The 20,037-nt window shown below is 45.6% G+C and overlaps 1 protein-coding gene across 1 annotated transcript in view; it reads left to right on the forward strand.

The window, feature by feature from the left end:
• SLC14A2 (solute carrier family 14 member 2) overlaps window positions 1-20,037 on the forward strand; it is a 61,227-nt gene that overhangs the window by 22,836 nt on the left and 18,354 nt on the right. Inside the window, exons 6-10 of the mRNA XM_060119739.1 lie at window positions 837-1,029; window positions 4,790-4,937; window positions 6,215-6,349; window positions 7,884-7,933; window positions 8,427-8,601. Of these exons, the coding sequence (XP_059975722.1) occupies window positions 837-1,029; window positions 4,790-4,937; window positions 6,215-6,349; window positions 7,884-7,933; window positions 8,427-8,601 (701 nt within the window). The remainder of the gene's footprint in view (window positions 1-836; window positions 1,030-4,789; window positions 4,938-6,214; window positions 6,350-7,883; window positions 7,934-8,426; window positions 8,602-20,037) is intronic.

Genomic DNA, 20,037 nt, shown 5'->3' on the forward strand with positions numbered 1-20,037 from the left:
AAATTGTTGTCTCAGCAAGTTGGAGAGTTAATTTGCTAGGGACATATAGTAGGGGTTTCAGGCAGTCTTAAATGCCCAACTGAGATTCATCATACTTAATTAAAAGTGAACCAATCAGCTGCATCACGAGTTCAAGTTTTGTCCTGTAGCTCACTGCCTGTGGGTGATGTAGAGCGTTGGGTGCCAGGTGTATGGCCCTTTCAGAGGAAACTGAGGCTGAGGAAGGTTAATTTCCTAACGCAGCTCGCTCAGCCTGTAAGTGTAGGAGTTAGGATTTGCACCTCGCTCCATCTTTCTCCAGAATCCACTCTCTCCCCAAGGAAGACACCAGGAAGACAGAGAACACAGTCAACTGAAGGTTTCATTTTCACATGGTGGCTCCTAGCATAATTCCAAGTACTTCAGCTGAATTGCTATATTCATAGCAGCCTCCTCTTAGAAGGTTAATTAAAGCATATATTCTAAATGTTATCACAGCCCAGGATACATCGTGATGTACGTTGTAATGATCCAAAGGCAATACATGACATCTTGTAAAGATAAGATTTTGTTTAGTTTTCTTGGTTTAAGAAACAAGGAAATATATAAATTATTTTAGAACCTTTTCTATAGAAAACAAGTTATAAGACTTTTAAATTTTGTTTCCCAAAGATGTAGACTTATATTGAACACCTTATTTCCAGTCCCAGGTAAATGGACCACTCGAGTCTCAAGGGAGTGAGGAATGGCTGTGCCAAGGAGAGGGGATAGCGAGTGGTCCAGTGACCAGAGCTGATTAGACAGTGCAGACTGAAGGATGAGCACAGCGATTAATCCTTTGCCCCTTCCATCTCCAGCCCTGTCTTTTCTAGCGCCTTGAGTTCCATCTTCAGCAAGTGGGACCTCCCAGTCTTCACACTGCCCTTCAACATCGCAGTGACCCTGTACTTGGCAGCCACGGGCCACTACAACCTCTTCTTCCCCACGACGCTGGTGGAGCCCGTGTCTTCAGTGCCCAACATCACCTGGTCAGAGATTGAGATGTCTTTGGTAAGTCACCAGTGGCAGGTGTGTGGGGCCCTGTTTCCACTGCAGACCGTCTCACTCACCACTTTGTGGATTACTCAGGCTCTCATCTTCTCTAGATGCACCTCCAGCAGATCATGGGTCTTAGCAGAGAGGAGGACAGGAAACGGTCACGGCCACCTCCATATGTTCTTTCAATTAACCCCTACTGAAGACCTTATTTGTGTTGGGCACTTTATCAGACACTGGGAATACATGGAGAACAAAACAACAGCCCTGCCTTCATGACACCTACACTCTGCACAGGGAAACAGATAATAAACAAGTTTACAGATAAAGGTTAAGTTGACAATACAGAATGGTGGGATTAAGGGGAAAATTTTAAATAAAATGGATAGTTGGTTGAAGGATCAGGACACTAAAATCATGTTTAAAATTAAGATTTTAAAGATATTATCAATAGAAGATGGGGTTAAATTTTTGTTTATTTTCCATATCAGTGGTTCTCAAGCAGGAGTGATTTTTGCCCTCCTGAGGAAGGCAAATGTCTGCAGAAATGTTATAATTATCAAGACTGGGGAGAAAGGGTGCCACTGGCATCTAGCGGGTAGAGGCGAGGGATGCTGCTAGATATCCCACAATGCACAAGTCAGCCCCTGCCCCACAGCAAAGAATTAACCAGCCCCAAATGTCAGCAATTCCAAAGTTGAGAAACCCTGCTTTATATTCTATCACACATGTACATATTCATTTATTCTACTGATCTCTCGACATCAGAGATCAAGAGATATAATAAAAACCTAACATAAGGTTAGATATATAGAATTGTAAAATTTTGCCTTTGTTAATGAATATAGAGATAGCTAAGAGCTTACACTAAAGCAAGTTTATTATGTATCAGACTCTGTTCCAAGCCCTTAGCTTACTAACTCATTTAACACTCATCATAACCCAATACTGTAAGTTCTATCATCATCCCCTTTTACAGATGGGAAAACCAAGGCACAGAGAGGGTTAGATCCCCGAGGTCAAACTGTAGCTAGTGCCTCAAATATTGTTCACAAAATCTGATTTCTGAGCCCTCCCCCCCAGCCAAGTCCTTTGTCTAGATGTGCTTAAACTTCTGGGTGGCCCTGGTGCTGGGCAGACACCAGGTGGGGTGGACAGCACAGGCCCTGCAGCGTCAGCCGAACTCCGAGCCTGAACCTGTCAGAAAAGGAAAGGCTCCCCTGCCCCTCACGGCAAACGCTGCTGCCAGCAATGCCAAACTTTTTGAAGCTTCAAACTTTTTGAAGCTTTTGTCTTTTTAAAAGCTTTACCTGAGGCTGAGGTTAGAATGGGCAAGATTAGGGCCTAAATTCAAGACAATGGAAAAGACAGAGCCCTGCATTTAAGCAAAAGCCCACCCTCTCAAATGGAAAACTGCTGGGGTCAGAGCAGGGACGAAACTAACTTTGAATCATCAATGATCAGCCATCTGGTGACTGGACACACACGGCCTCAGGAGCACAACCTGCTATCCCTGAGCCCTAGGGATGAGGCTGGTCTGAGTGACAGCCACAGGGACATGTGGCACTGCCAGAGAGAAAGGGCCACCAAGCCCCCCACCCACCCTGCACAGTGAGGTTGTACTGTCCTCTGCTGAGGGGACCAGAGTGGAGACAGCCACACAGAAGAGGTACCTCTTGTTCATCTTCAAAACAAACAAAGTGGTAGGAGCCAAATCCAGATACCCTGAGGCCCAAGCTCACCCTCTGAATTCCCCACCACCACCACTCTGACCACTGGCTCCTTTTCTTCTGCACATCCAGATCTGAGTTTTGAAGAATCAATGCCATTTCCCTCTTTCTCTTCAAAACAATGAGGGGAGTGACGTCTGTTTTGTTTAATTGGCTTGTTGTTGTTACACAAGGATTATCCGGAGTACATAGGAGGCCTGTCCTTAGTAAATTTCCACTGCACACCTGACTGCACTTCGCACCAGGGTATTGGCTGTGGCCCGGAGCACAGCTTGGAGGGACCAGGGCCACCATTCACCAGGCTGAGATTTGGAAACCGGCAGAGCTTCATTCTAAACCCAGGCTTCACTCCAAAGCGGCTTGTCCCCTCATTCTTCTCATTCTTGCCTGCTTGGGCTTTAAACCTGGGTTCCCAGTTGGGAAGGTGGGAATCAGATTCCCCGCAGCATCCTGCATTCCTCAGATGTAGGGGAGTCATGGAATATTTACTGAGTAGATTTCCAACCTGTTCCCACTCTGAAGCTGAGGTCCCTGGACTGCTACAAAGCGTTTTCAGGGTTTCTTTAAATAAGACAGGGCCCCCACCCTATGATTCCTTGCAGAAGTCTATAGACCCTGGCCCAAACAGTGCTTGGTGATTAAAAGGCCACCCATTCGGAGACAAGAATGGACATAGTTTAAAGCTCTCTGGGACTCCTCAAATTCTCTAAAGAAATCATACTGACTCCAGAATTAAGTCAAGCTGTTAGAAAGAGCAAAATTTCATCAAAGGGAGAAATGCAATGCACTCCCAACATCTACAGTAGATTGTCTGTAGCTAATCCATTGGTCCCCAAGCTCTGTTGTACATTAGAGTCACCAGAGGCCCCAGCCAGCCTCCCAACCCCCCCCCAAACCAGTTAAAACAGAATGTCTGGGGAGGGGCCAGGCATCAACATTTTTTAAAAAGACCTTTAGGTGATTCCAATGTACACAAAGTTTGGAAACCACTGAGCTAATCAACACATATTTATTAAGCACCTATTATGGGCCCAGGTAAAGGAGCCCTGACCTCAAAAAGGTCATGTGAGCTGGTAATGGAGAAAGGAGTTGGCAGAATCTTAAATCTGGAAGATAGTCTGCTAGGACAGCCTCCCCATCTTATGGAGGAGGCCACCAGAGCCCAGATGAGGAGGAGACATGCCAGTGGTTACACAATGACCTCCTGCAGAGCCCCCGAAAAGCTAGAGCTCTCGACTCCCAAGCCAGTCCTCTCCCTACCCTGTCAATCTCCCTCCTTTCCATTTTGCCCTCAAAGAACTTTTTGCCAAAGTGTGGGTGGTTCAGCTAGGGCAAAAAAAGGCCATCTGACATCACTGCCAAATCAATCATCTCCAATTCCAGCACCACCCAATGACTCTCAGGCCCAGGGATTTGGGGCTCCGTGCTGTTCTCCAGCTGTTCCTCACGCTACCTTTCTGCAATGTGAAGTGCTCCTCCAGAGCAGGGGAAGTGGCTTCTCCTCCTTCCCAGGGTCCCACCATCCCCCAGGTAGCACTGAATGTGAGGCAGCCACCAGTAGACTAGGGGTCAAGCTCAGAGGCTCTAGCCTGGGCTTGGCCACCATGAGCTGGCTGACCTTTGGTCAAATCATTCATCAAAATGGCCTAGAATATTTCCAAAATTCCTGGAATATTTCTAGAATTTCAGAAGGTCTAGGGGAAATCCCCTAGTGCCTGAAACGCCCAGTGGCAGTCCAGGGAGGTATCCTCTGGTCCCCTCAAAGCAAAAGCCATGTGTCCCTCAGAAGCACCTGTGTCCGGCCTCTGTGTTGGGGGACCTGCCCGGCTTTGCATGAGGGATGCTCAGATGCCTGCCAGGTGGTGGAGTGAGGAGTTATTTGTTCCAGTTTGTGCCCTCCCACGTTCTCCCACACACTCGAGGGCACAGCCATCCTTCCGTTCCACCCCATTACCCACCCAGGAATGGCTCACTCCTGGCCCTAGGGCCTGGTCCTTGCATTATCAGCCCACGCTCCAGTGACCAGGATTCTGTTGACTTTGCAGCTGCTACAATCCATCCCCATTGGGGTCGGACAGGTGTATGGCTGCGACAATCCCTGGACAGGTGGCGTGTTCCTGGTGGCCCTGTTCATCTGCTCACCACTCATCTGCTTGCATGCAGCCATTGGCTCAATCGTGGGGATGCTAGCAGGTAGGACAGGGCCCCCTCTCTGCAGGGATCATTTTCCTGGGGTCATTTTTCCCCAGCACACAGCAAATTGTCTAGACTTATCTTCACTGGAGTTTTTAAACACTGTCAGGGCTTGAGAATTATTTTTCCGTTTCTCGAGTCTCCAAAGGGAGCAGATTGCAGTAGCAGGATGTGTGGAGAGATGCAAAGGGACTGAGACGTGTTGGCCTGTAAACTGAGCCCCTGGGAGCTGAGGGGTGGGAGGAGGAGGGTAACCCGGTGAGGGTGGGGGCCAGTAGCAGACCAAGCAGAGGCATACATGACCCAGCCCTTCGAAATTCTGACTAAGCTAAAAGGAAAACTTTTCTCAGAAATTGAATTGCCATTTGACAAATGTCATTTAATTTCTATATATGTGTATATATACACACTTATATATATAACTGCAGACAGTAGAGTCAGAAACAGACGTCGGCGCTTTAAGAATAGGAGCCTGTTGACTTATCGCAATAGTTTTCAAAAACTTCTTGGAAGCACAACTTTTAAAAAAATTGTTTTATTTGGAAATAATTTTAAACTTATCAAAAATTACGAAAATAGGGCTCCCTTGGTGGCGCAGTGGTTGAGAGTCCACCTGCCGATGCAGGGGACACGGGTTCGTGCCCAGGTCCGGGAAGATCCCACATACCACAGAGCGGCTTGGCCCGTGAGCCATGGCCACTGAGCCTGCGCGTCCGGAGCCTGTGCTCCGCAACGGGAGAGGCCACAACAGGGAGAGGCCCGCGTACCAGAAAAAAAAAAAAAAATTACGAAAATAAAAATAGTCCAAGAGGCACCCACAAATTCTTTACCCAGATCACCTGCTGTTCACATCCTACCCCTTTTGCTGTCTCATTTCTCTATCCGTATGTATAGATATAGCTATATCTGTATATACGTAATGTTTCTCAACCAGTTGAAGCAGAACTTTTTCAATTGAAATCTTTCTTGCTAAAAATGCAGCTGCTCTGGCCAAAGGAGTGGGGAGAGCCTGGAGTCCCACCTCCTTGGCTTACCCTCACCGTAGAAGTAGTCATATCTCTGAGTGAAGTCTTTGAAAAACAGTGGAAACCACTGCTCTCCTCCCATTGTTGGTTTCCTAAGACTGGACACTATTTGTAGAGGCTCCTCTGATGAGTAGGCATAGCAGGTGTGGGGGGAATAACAGAAGAGAGGCCACCTGAGACCTGGCACCAGCGTGGGGTGATCTGTGTGCTGTGACACTGAATCAGCCAGAAATGCAACACCTTGTCCCACAGCCCTGACGGTGGCCACGCCCTTCAAGACTATCTACCTGGGCCTCTGGAGCTACAACTGCGTCCTCTCCTGCATCGCCATCGGTGGCATGTTCTACGCCATTACCTGGCAGACCCACCTGCTGGCCCTTGTCTGCGGTGGGTATCTGGGAAAGCTGGCAACCAAGTCACTCTGCTGTTCCTTGCCCTCCCCACTCCCCTGGTTATGTGACATCCATGGTGGCCGCTAATCAGTACTGAGCAGTAGTGATGGAAGGACTGTGGCTGGGGTCCTATCACTAGAGGGTTTAATTGTAGGGTCCCTAACAGCTGGGGGATTTGAGGCTCCTCCACTCTCAGATGGAGTCACCGCCACTATTACTGCTACTATATGTACACAGCGTTATAAATTTCATGAGGAAATCCCACACACGTTTCCTCGTGTGCTCGTGGCAGCCTTCCTGCCCTGAATAACTCTTCATTCAACCACTAAGTTCTAGGCCCTTGGCTAGGCATGGCAAATACAGAGGTGACCACATCTTCAGGAAGGCATGGTCTAGCAGAGGAGAAATAATTGCACAATTATTCAGGCTAAGATATCTAAAAAGACAGTTGGAAAGATCCAGTGAGATGATGTATGTACCTGGGAGCACTGAGGTCCCAGAAAATGATAACATAGCACTAAGGAAGCTTGATTTCCATAGAGTAAACAGAGAAGAGAAGAGAAATGGGCCATGGTCATTACACCTGTACCCCAGTACCATGCTCTGTAAAGGGCAGAATATCATCTAGAAGAGCTTTTCCTGCTTTTTCCCCACTTACGTGTGGGGACTGTAAATGACTTCCATGTCCCTTGTATCCTCCTCAGCATCCAACACAAGGCTGGGCTTGGAGACAGTGGGCTCTGTAAATATTCACCAAGTCAAAAGTGCCAGGTATTTTGAGGTTCAGACTGTAACTGTCTTTGTCCTTCAGAGGAGCGGCAGATTCCTGTGGCTGGAGCCATCTGGGAAGGCTTCAAGAGGAGGCTGGGGTTTATCTCAACACTTTCAGGGTGGGATTTAGATAGGCAAAGATGGGGGAAAAGGTGTTCTGGACAGAGAAATAGAGCAAAGGTATAGCGGTAGAAGGAGCTTGTCCAGAGGCACCAGGGGTATGGATGAGCTCCCCTAACTGTCCAACTACTCTCATCCTATGGGTGAACACAGATGCCTGGCTCGGGGACCCAGTAAGGTCCAGCCATGGTGGGACTTGATTAAGGTCCAACAGCATCACAGCAGCTCAGAATCTTGGACAGGAGGGACTTTATCCAGAGCTCACATAGTCTGACCACTCACCCCCCAAGACAGATAATCATCCAGCCATTCAGCCAGTGCTAGACCATCACCAAGGTCAGTGTGGACTAGTGAAAGATGCTTGTTGACCCCTGACTCTATTCAAGGCCACCATGGAAGTGGGGAGGGGATGAAGGGGTACATAAGCTTTCATCTCTACCCTCAGAGAACACACAGCCTGATGGGAGATGGGTCACATCTACCTGCAAAGATAACTAATAATGTCAGGCAAACATGCCAGATGTCAGGGTATGGTGCAAACACCAAAGCTGCTGGAGCCAGAGTGGAGCCCTGCTCTTGGGGAGGGCTGGGGGCCAGCCCTGGAAAGCTGACTCCCGATGGTCCTTGTTTTTCCACAGCCCTGTTCTGTGCATACATGGGAGCAGCCCTCTCCAACATAATGTCAGTGGTAAGTTTGGGGTCTCCTGACACTACCCTAAAGTGCCCCTCCCCAGCCAGGGCTTCAGGACATTTGGAGTCTTGTGATTGTGTTCTGGTAGTTAGCACTCCATACAACACCCTTGTCAAGGTTTATCCAGGGTCTGTGCAGAGAAGGACTGGCAATAGCATACATGTGCCTCTGAGGGTGTGTGTGTGTGTGTGTGTGTGTGTGTGTGTGTATGAAAGAGAGAGTATTGTAACCAGCAGTGGAGAACATGGATGGACAGATGGAGGTACTCATGTTTGGCCGGATATGCAAGATCATCCCTGGGGGATTTCCAGCTCCATCATTAAAAGATTCTGATTGTGCCCAAAGGTACCAACACCTCAAATTCAAACCAACTACTCTGACATGATAAATCCAGAAACCAATGCCCCATCCTCAACCCCTACCGCATCCTTCTCTCCCAAGGTCCCTGGAACCCAGGAACATTTTCAGACCCCAGTGTTTTTGATTTCAGGTTGGTGTGCCACCAGGCACCTGGCCCTTCTGCCTCTCGGCACTCATCTTCCTGCTCCTGGCAACCAACAACCCAGCCATCTACAAGCTCCCACTCAGCAAAGTCACCTACCCAGAGGCCAACCGCATCTACTACCTGACAGTGAAAAGCAGTGAAGAAGAGAAGTCCCTCAGTGGTGATTAACCAAGTTACAGGCAGAAATGCTCTTTTCCTGCACCTGGGTCTGCTCCCTGTAATCTCAACTCTGGGTCAATCAGCTGCAGCACTCACTTTCTTTGCTTCTCTTTGTACCCGTGTGGAAACAAACACACCTGTAACTCCCTTTCCCTGGTGCTGATTTTCTCTTCCTGCCCAAATCACCTTAACTAACCATAGTGCATCGTTAGAGGAAGTTGGTGATGAGCTTGCTGGCACCAGTAGTAAGGCATGTGTTTTCAATGTCATTGGCTTAAAACCATTCTTTGTATTTAGTCTTTTGGAAAGGTGATTAAGAGATGATCTTCTTGGCATGTTTAACTAAATAATAGATGCTGTGAAACTGAACTTGCTGAGTGGTTCCTGAGTGGGTGAAAATTCGGGGGATGCAGGCACCACGGTGCACGGAGCTAATGGCTGATGGGCACATACAGCTTTACATTAAAGAGAGGAATTTCACACAGGTAGTTTTAAAGTAAAAACAGGGACAGCTAGGGCACTGAAAGTGTCTAAATAGGGAGTCTTGAATGTTCAGGGGTCAAAGTAAAGGACAAGAGGGTATTCCATAGCAGGAAGGAATCAATAAGTTAGAATCCTATATGACTCATGATGAAGGATAAGCATTTCTCAGTGTAGGTCAAGCCAGCAACTTTGAGCAGGGAATTCAGTTGAGGAAAGTACCTGAGCTCAGTATGTGAGAGGCTGGGGAAATTTATTTCATTTTCCTGTCTGCTTGTGGGTGTTGGAAGCTTTATGAGATTTATGATACTTTAAACAAATGGTTAGCCTTGAGTAGAAGAACAAAACTTATCCATGAATTTCATAATTTGCCTTCCCAATTACAGGCATTAGCTTACATTCAATCTTTATTTATATATAGATCAGGGGTTGTCAACTTTTTCCCAGAAAGTGTCAAATAGTAAATATTTTTGGCTCTGGAGGCTATACAGTCTCTTACAAACACTCAACTCTGTCATCGTAGAGCAAAGCAGTCTTAGACAACATGTAAATCAATGATGGTAGCTGTGTTCCAATAAGACTTTATTAAGCAAGCAGCTAGATTTGGCCCACAAGCCATAGTTGACTAGTCCCTGAGGTAGATGATCAATATAACAACGCTTAGAGCTGGAGATCCACATATAACAGGAGCTGGTGGGAAGTGGGCAGACCCAAAGGACACCACCATGTTCTTTACACCAGATAAAGCCACAAGGCATTTACATGCTGGGTGATAGTGTGAAGATTCTTAAGAAATGGAGGGCACTCAAGAAACAGAGATCAGTGTGACCGGAAGCAGGAAAATCTGCCCTGAGTCTCCTTCAGAGACTGACAGGCCCAGTGAGGAGCACTAAGAGACGCAGTTTACACCAGGACTTCCTTCCACACACATGTCTGGGAACCACCCCTAAGGCTCACCCTCTCCGGCCCCTCGCTCTGTTTCCCCTCTGCCAGCAGGTGCACCACCATGAGAGGAAGAAGAAAACTCAGGCCCTTCAGTGCAGGGGTTTCTAGGCAGGAAGAGGAGCGGGGGCTCTGGAATCTCAGGGTTAGAAGGGAGCATGCAGGCCAGGTTGTCTCACCATCCTGTGATGAATGATCCCCTCCATATGGAGGATGAAGGCTTCTGGAGCTCAATCACCCAAAACGGAGGGAGACACCCCACCCCCACCCCGGCTATTCTAACAAGAGATAGAACCAGAAACCCTATTCGTTCATTATGGGCAAATTGTCATAGGAAATCCCCTCTTCTCCCTGTTAAGCCCTTGAGAATCTCCACCCAAAGCACTGGATCTGATGGGAACATTCCTTTAACCATGCTTTCTACTGGATTTTCAGGAGAGGAAAACTATTTGGATATGAAAAATGCTTTCAGCTCAACTGGACAAGATTATCTCTCCCCCTCCCTTCTCTCCCCACACCACTTCATAGTTTGTCATTTACAAGGTACCACTTTGGTCACTGGTATCCTGGTTGTTTTTCCCTCCCAAGTTCCCCCTTTAACCCCCACAGGAATTAAAAGTTAACTGTAATACAAGCTGCCAAACTCATTTGGAAAAAAGTGGATAAAAGCTAAGTTATTCAGAGAAAAGAAAAAGTATGTCCAGCAAGTCTGGAAAAGTCACAGGACCCCAGAAACTTTATAATGCACTGTGATCAAGATGGCCAGGTATATATGTACAAATAGAAAAACACATTATCTGTTAGTGTGATGTAAGAAACAACCGCCGGGGCCAAGCATTATTAATCACTGAATTCTCTTGCCAAGAGTAGTTGTACAGGAGTGATAAAATGTTTAAAAAAAATCTTTTGGGGCTAAGAGGCCGAAAATTGATGGTAACTTTTCAAATTTGGTCAAACATTCTCCTCCCAGAGGCAGAACAAATCTCATTAAGCCAGGCTGGTGGGCAGAAGCGGCCTCTCTCTCTCTCTCTCTCTCTCTCTCTCTCTCTCTCTCTCTCTCTCTCTCTCTCTCTCGTATGGATGAGGGTGGGGCAGAAGTGAAAATCCCCACCCCTCTAAGAAAACTCTGCCCAGTGCAGGGCACTCTTCCCACAGGCCATAGACAGATGCCCAGATGTCCTCTGAGTAGCCCAAATAGCCTTTCAGGACCTGAGAGCTAGCTCCCTGGAGTGATCTTGTCCCACCTTCACCAGAGCTTTGCCAGCTACTGTCCCCTTGAATGAGTATGTCATGAGCCCTAACCTTACAGATTCTCACCACCAACATGGGGTTGCTTGGGAGCAGGCCCCCAGGAGGGAAGGAGACAGGCTTCAGGGAGCACATCATAAATGTTTTCCTATTATCACCCCAAACTACCAGCAGCAGCCCTTGGGTGTACAAATGATAGTTGAACATAAGTATTTATGGATGAACAGAAATAAGCAGTCATTAAAGTGAGTAGGAATGTATGTGTGGGGTTGGGGAGGAGGGTGCTTTAGAGGAGGCACTGTCTTAAACTCTCTTTCCCCAACATACCCCTTTCTCCCTCTCTCCACTGCCTCTTCCCTCTGACCTGGCCATCTCACCCTCCCATTTTCATCTTCTCTCCTACAACACTGTTGAGTTCTACTATCACTGTGAAATAGTTTTGTTCTATTCTTAGAACAAAAAATTCTATTTTTTGTTCTATTTTTGTGCTGTATTTTAAAATAGTCTTAAATCATCTCTCCTGTCTCTTCTATGATAATTAACATAATAAAATGTTTTACTTCTTCTTGGTCAAACTTGGGAGTTTGCTAGGAAATAACACATTTTCTTTCATTGTAAAATTTTGTTGCCATACTATTACTCATAATATTCTCATGATAATTTCTATCTCTCCTGTTATCTGTTGCTTTGTCTCCTTTTTCATTTCTAATCTTATGTGATTTTGCTCTCTTTTGCTTAAGCAGGCTTGTGAGGGGTTCATCCATTTTATTGGTTTTTTTCAAAGAAACAGTTTAGAATTTATTTGTCCTTTTCTACTCATTTTGTTTTTTTTTCTATGTCTTTTTCCAGTTTTATCATGGTTTATTTAAATGGTTTTTTTCCTAATGTTTTAAAATTCATATAAAGTTCCTTTATTTTAGATCTTTCTCTTTTAACAACAAAGGCATTTTAAGGCTATTGATTTCCCTCTGAGTACAGCTTTAGCTGTGTACTGTAGGTTTTGGAATAAAGTATTCTACTTTCATCAGTTTTAAACAGTTCATAACTTTACTTTATATTTCTTTTTGATGCAAGGATTATTTAAGAATGTGTTTTTTAATTTCTAGCACTTTAAACTTTTTGATATTTTTTAACTTCTTATATCTAGTTTTATTGGATTATGAGCAAAGAATATGGTCTGTTCCATCTTTATTTTAAAATGTTATGCATTTTTCTGTGTGGCCAAGTATTTGATTGATTTTGGACATACAAAATGCAGAAAAATGCAGATTTTTGATTTGAAGGAAATACATATTAAATTCATTTATTAATTGCATCATTCAACTCTTCTATGCACTTATTTATTTTTTGTCTATGAATCTTAATTCTGAAATGTTTATTAAAATTCAACTATAATTGTATAATTTTATTAAACTCTCTTTGTATTTCTGAAATATTTGTCTCATATATTTAGCAGCTACAATGTTTGCTGCCTATGGACTATGACTGTCATTGTTTCTTCTTAAATTTTATCTTTTACTATTACAAAGTACTCATTTTTATACTCATTAGTGCCTTTAACCAAATTCCAACTCAGCTGACATTTATGTTGCCATACTTACTTTCTTTCTGGTATTTTCTTTTTTTTTTTCCTGGTGTTTTCTTATCCCTTTATTTTAACCTTTATCATTTCCTTTTAACTTTATCATTTTCTTTTAACTGTATTTCTGACTTCATTCACTCATTCATCCAGAAGATATTGTATGGGGAATTAATAATATGTTACTCAGGCCCCCTTGACAACAAACCAGGAAAGAATCAGACCAGTTCCTGCTTTCAAGGAATTCACTTTATGGGGATTTGCCTAACCAGGTGATTAGTCTCACCTGAAGTAAAAGTGAGGATGTCACCACAGACTACCTGTGCCACATAAGGTCACAGCACCAGTTTCATGATCTTGAGTGAATTATCTTGTCGGTTTAGTCTTCTGTTTAGGAAAAGTATCAAGCATGATGTTAAGGGTTTCAGGAAAATTTCTGTGCCTCTTCTCCTCTTGTCCTCTATCTTGTCATTACCTGCTGCCCAAACATTCCCAACCATCCCTTCAGTTCAAGTCTTTGAACCTGTTAAAATGTAAACAGTCCTGGAAAGGTAACACAGTAAGCATGATCAATCACTTGCATCTTAGTTTGAAGGAGTCATTTCTGAGAATAAGTTGGATGAAAAAGGAGGGGAGAGTACAAAGGAAAAAATGGGCAGCACATTCTGAGAGCATCTTTGGCAAGAGAGGGCATCCTGACATGGGGCTGGGCTGGGTGAATGAGGTCTGGAGACCCCTTTGTTTCATCAGGAGTGATGATGAAACTGTCGTATTCAGCTTGGAGAAGAAACATCTGGGGCCATGACTGTCCGTAGTATGAGGTAACACATGTGGAAGAATAAGTCAGTTTACTCAACAATACTTCAGAGCATGGAATAAGGACCACTATGTGGGAGTGATAAGCAAGCAGATATTGAATCAGTGGAGAGGGGTGCTTTTTCACAGTGGAAGTTGCCAGAAAAATGGTTGTCCTGTGAGACCCTGAGCTCAGGAACAGGGCTGGGGACCTCTTGGAGATGCTTGCTGTGGGTGGGGGTAGACCAGCTGACAACTGCAGCCTCTCTTCCAACTCCAAGTTTCAGTGATTCTATAGCCCTGAGTTCCTACAGATGAATAAGGAGGAGGTATCATTAAGGTGGCAAAAAGTTAAGAACATGGAGATAAATATATCAAAAGTATACCATTGCTGCCTTTATAGCTTTTCCTAGAGCTTGACTAGTTAGCCATTTGGTCAGTCTACCAAAATGCTCAACATGGCTACTTGTGTGAATGCAAACTGAGGGGCCAGCATTTCTCAACTGTGCCTTGTCCTTGACTTTCTCCTTTTCATCACTCTCCCCTCTGCAGGGATTCTTCTTCTGGTCAACCCTCTAAGATCTGCCCATCAAAAAACTTAATCTTCCTGGCCTGCATCTGTGGCTGCATCAAAACTGTGTGTCCCAGTTTGTTTGTGCTTCCTGTATGAGTCTGAGCTTTGTCTCCTCAGGTCATAAAGGCTGTGAGGGCCTGGGGACAACTCTTACCAAAAACCAGCTAGGAGCTGGCAGTTTCAGTGCAGGTCTGATTTCCACTCAATAAACCACAGTCTCACCTGACAACTTTAAAAGGTATTCCATTTTTATGTGAGATTTTTCAACTTGCCTGGCTTTCCCTACCTCTTGCCATTCAGAGAAGATAGAAGAATCCGTAGAGAACACTTCTGTCCCTAATGGAACTAGAATTCCAAGGCCCCAAGGAGGGAGGCAGGGGGCATTGCTAGATAAGTCCTTATTCTCTGTGAACTGATAACTAGGAGTTGCCAGCCCCTCTACAGCTGCACAGGCTGCTGGAACAGAATGAAGTAAAGGAAGTAACTCTTATTCCACAGGAACTCTAGGCTTTTCCCCTGGACGAATCCGACCTCCCCAAGTTTGGCTCCTGGAGGTCAATGCAGGCTCCTCCCCCTACGAAGTTGGAAATGCAGAGTTGAAGCCATAAGCATTATGAAGAAGACTTAGTTCTGAAGTAAATTCTGATGACCAAGCCCTCCAGGAGATAATCTGTACGCATAGATTATCTTGGGGATACCCCAGAATCTGAGCTGTGGCCTCTGGTAAGACCCTCAGGGGACAAGAGTCCACCTCAGATTTCTGCTTTCCAGGAGCACTCGACTGCCCCTCCCTAATCTAGTGTGCGTGACAGATACTCACCACACTTCTGAGTACACAGCTCCATTTGGCTCATGGAACGTGTGAGAATTTCCTGGATGGCTCCTCCCTCCCGGGTGATCATTTCTTGTCTTTTCAAACTGGTTACATGTTGTACGTGGGTAGCATCTCCCTGTCACTTTTAGGTGCTTAGGGGCTGGAGTGAATACACCACAGGAAGTTCAGGAGCCTTCAAGGAGAGGCTAGAGCAAGAGGTCAAGAGATGGGCCTCCAGAGCTGAGCCAAGAGACCAGCCAGCTGGGGGGACAAGGAACGTGTCCTCAGTAGACAGCCATGGGCCTTGAACTTGCAACACCAAAGGAAGGCCCCCTGTGCAGTAAGCTGACCTCTTGTCAGTTCCCCACCCCACCCTGGAATGTGGGTCCCTCCAGGGCTCCTCCCTCACTCTTTTGTTTGCTTTCCTTCTTCATGAGGCCCTCCGTGATCAGGACCCCTCCTCTGCAGTTCCAAAACACCTGGCCTTGTGAGAAGGGGGCCTTTGACGTCAGTGGGGAGTTTGTCTACTCAGGTGTAGCTAATATCCTCAGTGTGAGGTTCTGTTTCTGAACTTGGGTAGCCACCTCACACCCTGTCGCTGAGGGGGGTTGGGGGTATACATGTGCAGGGGTGGGGGTGGGTATACAGTTGATGCTTGACCCATCATACTCACAAAGACAAACAAAACATGTTTGGATTGGGCCTCATCCCCAGACTCCAGCCCACCAGAGCCCCGCCCCCCCAAAGGCCTCATGGGACTTGGGAGGGCCGCTTCCCTAATATATAGAGCTCAGAGTCCATTCTGGATGCGGGGGTTAGGTCATGCCCTTCTTGCTCTGAGACAGCCCCCAGGACCCAGTCAGCAGAAGTCAGAAGGAGGAAAGGTCTAAAAATTTCCACAAAACCAGAAAGACAGCATCTAGTATTAGGCTGTGCAGAAATATCCATCAAGACGCCAATGGCAATACTGTTCCCCAGCCTGTGCCCTGCCTGTGGTGGGGGGAGTTAAGGGAGTTCATTGATGTGGGAAGGCAAATTGGCACCCTGAGGAGACAACACTTAGGTAATTGCTTTAAAGGCAAATACTGGAGCAAGAATTCTAAGGAGAGGAGTAACTGGGAGGTGATGCCTGAGGGAAGACAGGGAAGCTATTATCAGGCAGTCCAGGCTCTGGCCCTTTAAAGGAAACCTGCCTGATCAAACCAGTTTGGGGAAACCATGGTAGCCAAGCCAGTCTTCCCCGGGGAGTTTAGGAAGGTTGGAGAGTGAGCAAGCTGCAGGAAGAACGTTGTCTCTCCTCTCCCTCTTCCTCCATGGTACCCTTCCTCAAGTGGAAGGCGTGCACAAGGCATAGGGTTAGGAAACACAAAGGGAATTTACAGAAAGCCAGTAAGAGGATGAGCTGCGGGCTCTGGGAACTGAAGGGGTTCGGCTTTAGGGAGAAGTCCAACGCCTGAGTTGAGGACCAGAGACGCCGCCCAATTGGAAAGAAGCTTCTTCCCAAATCCCGGTGGTCTAGATCCCTCCAGCCCTGTGCAGAAAATCAAAAAGAGCTCAGGTAAGAGGTCCTGGGGGAGAGAAATGACTCAGATAGAGCCCCAGCCAACAGGACCATCTATCTGAGTTTTCAGAGGAAGAGAAAAAAGGTAGGCCAATCTTTTTCCATTCCTTTCTTCTGCTGAGCTGCAGAAGGGCAATCCTGGGGTGGGGGACCTTATTAAGAACTCCAGAGAGAGTTCAGATCCTGGAAGCTTGAAGCTGGAAGGGCTCTTACATAGTTATAGTTCAAACCCTTTACTTTTAGATGAGGAAACCATGGCTTGTCCAGGAACCTGCCCAGGTGATAAATGAGCCTGGACAAATGCCCAGGTGTTCTAACTCACAACCCTGAGCTCTTCTTGCTCATCTGGTGATGGATCCAGGTTAACCCGTCAGCCCTCAAATCCCCTTACCACCTACCTGCCCACTGGATGAGCTGTCATATTATTTATCATCCTTTCCACAACTCTGTAACCCACTGCTCTGACATCAGTATGGTTCCCAGGGCAGCCCCTTGTTGAGCTGACTGTGGGATGCTAATGAGATAGATTTGAAAACCTTCTTCCCAAGAGTCCTTCCTTACCTGCTGCTTCCAGGGTGGAGGCACTTGGTCCAGGCTCCTTGGCCTCTCTCCTCAGGTCCTGTACCCCTTCCACAGACAAGCCAATAGAACTAGAGCATCTCAGGAACCGCAAATATCTTAACATCCCAGCTTAACAGCCCATCTCCTCAATGGCCCTCTCTTACATGGCCATCTTAGATTACTTTAGACATGTTGTGTGTAGCTACAGAGAGTGGATGTAGAAACAACCAGATGGAAACAGATAGCCATGCCATGAGGAACAACATTCCAGGACATTGAAGTTATCTGATCAGAGAATGGGATCTCCTCAAAAACTGGCCCCAAAGGATAAGAGCCTTGGTGAACTTGCTGAAGTTAGGCCATCCTGTGAGTCTTGGAAAGCCCATGGCCAGGCCTCTGCCTACTTTCACATACCCCTTCTCTCAGACTTGTATAGCATCCACACCCTCATTTAAGGTTAGAGGGGAAAAATAAGTTTACTCTCAAGTGCCAACTGTGATTAACTGCTATTGTTTGTCTGGAGCTTTGTGTTAAGAAGGATTCTGAGGCTGTATTGAAACTTATTGGGAAAGAGTGCTATGATCAGTTAGCTATGTTTGCCATTGGTAATGCAAAGAAAGGGTGACAGGGAAGAGGATGTGGGGAAAGGGTGTATGGAAACATTGCCACAAGAGAAGAAGCTGGTATACAATGGCCCAGAATTTCCTTGGGCTTTCATTGAATGTCACAAATGCAATGGTACACAGGTGGGTTCTTTTTATTTGTTTTTGGTGACTTTTGTTACTCCTTTTAAGGTATGATATACTTCATAATTTTTTTAAAATAAAAAAGTCACAAGTCCATTGATACCATTTGCGAAGGCTCCAACTATCTGTAAAACACCTACACTACATGAGAAAAGAATCAAAACCAGGACGTCAAAATCTAGCTCCATGACTAATTAGCTGTATAGCCTCAAGGAAGCTACTTCTCTTTGGGCCTCAGTTTTTTTCTGCTAATGCCTAGACCTAAAGTTCACTTGGTTATAAAGGATTGATAATTTCAAGTAGTTTCATTTGATTGGAAAATTTTCATGTGCATTGTAACTATAAAAGTCCACCATGGCCTTAACTCCAAAAGATGGATCTAGGGTACCTTCTGCAAATAATGTAATGATCCATGTAGCCAAATAAGCCAAGGATGGCTTCATGGAGGAAGTAGAACATAAAGCAGACATTGAAGGGTGGAGAGAAGCTAGGCAAGAAGAGGCACAGAGGGCCAGAGATGAGGCACAGAGGGCCAGAGATAAGGCCAGAATGCCAAGGCAGGGTGTGTGTTGGGCAGGGAAGGCTGAGAAAGATGATGAAATCAGCTGTATTGTGGGCTACCTGGAAAGCATGGTAGAGGAGTTTGAACATTATTGTACTCTTGGCAACAGGGAGCCATGTAGATTGTTGAGTAACAGAGTCATGTAATGATATGGTCTAACAGTTGAAGCACAGAATGGATTGAAAGGAGGGAAACTGACAATGTAGACAGGTAATTCTGAGGTGTGAGCTCAGTGTAAATAGGGGAAGGAGAGTGAAAACTCACTCTAAAGGAAGGTCAGTCAGGTGTTACCCCAGTGACAGAATGGGCACTCTGACCTTTGCACTCTCTTCAGCCTCATTCATGAGGTTGTCATAAGGCATCATGAAGTTAAATGAAGGACCAACTCATATATGCTAATGAATGTCTTCATGGCATGAGACAGAGACACCAAAGTCCTCCCAATACTCCAAGCCTCCATTTCCTCCTCTATGAGGGGGCGGGTACTGGGTTGGGGGTACTGTATGAGAGGGCTGGACTGGATAATCTCTAAAGCCTTTTCCAATTCTAACATTCGATGCTTCTGATAGTTTATACAATGATCTTTGAAAATGTCAACTAAACACAAATTCACAGAAAAAGATAGCACCTAATTTAGCACCCACAGGTATCTATATCGCACACACACATATACACACACAGAGTAGCCTTGAAAATTACACATCACAGTGCAAAGCTCAACTTCCACATGGGGAAACATATGCCCAAATTGTGGCCAAAGTGTTATCCTGTAGAACTGGGTGTAGGAAAAAATCAAATTATATACTATTGTCATTTCAAAAAATCCTTCTGGCATAGTAGCTAGGAAATTGCCTCATGGTGTGTGGTTGTGTCTGCCACAGTACGTTGGAGGAATAAGAGACCCAATGATCTGGGGAGGGACGACAAAAGGGTCTTGATAGTAGGTTCCAGATCTTCTATATGTTGGGCATTGCTAGTGATAGATGGACAGTATTGGTCCACCTCCAGGAGACAGGAAAACTTGTTCAAAACCTGAGAAAGACAGCTTGTAGAAGGAGTATAGGTAAAGGCTTGAGTAAAGGTTGATTTCAGTAAAATAGACTAGATCATTTTTCGTCTTCTGAAAGATGTCATATATGGTTTGGGTTTGTTTTTTTCCCCTCAAAGAAATTGCAGTAAGCTTCAAACTTGTATTTGACAGGTGGGCTCTTCTGTAAAATGTTTTTTACCCATGATATTTGAACGGATGGCATTTTCTGTATGTTAGCAGTCAGTAGAGGTGTGGGTACTATGGGATACTACTCTCCAGAAAAGAAAAAAAAAAGTGCTTCTGAACAAATCATTATGGCTCATGACTATTTTTTCCTTCTCTGAGTCAATGGGAGGAAAGCATCACTGGACTCCTGCCTGTTAAAACGCAGGATGGTGGCAATCCTCAAGGGCAGGGACCATGCCCCTGAAATGGTCCTGAACAGCCCCAGTGTGAAGCTACACACATTGGGACACTTAAAAGACTTGTTAGAGAAGGAGGGAGCAGCAGTTCCTACACCAGGTGGGAAAGCCGAGGAGTTACTC

Source organism: Mesoplodon densirostris, chromosome 15, assembly GCF_025265405.1.
Source record: "Mesoplodon densirostris isolate mMesDen1 chromosome 15, mMesDen1 primary haplotype, whole genome shotgun sequence".
NCBI classification, from domain to species: domain Eukaryota; kingdom Metazoa; phylum Chordata; class Mammalia; order Artiodactyla; family Ziphiidae; genus Mesoplodon; species Mesoplodon densirostris.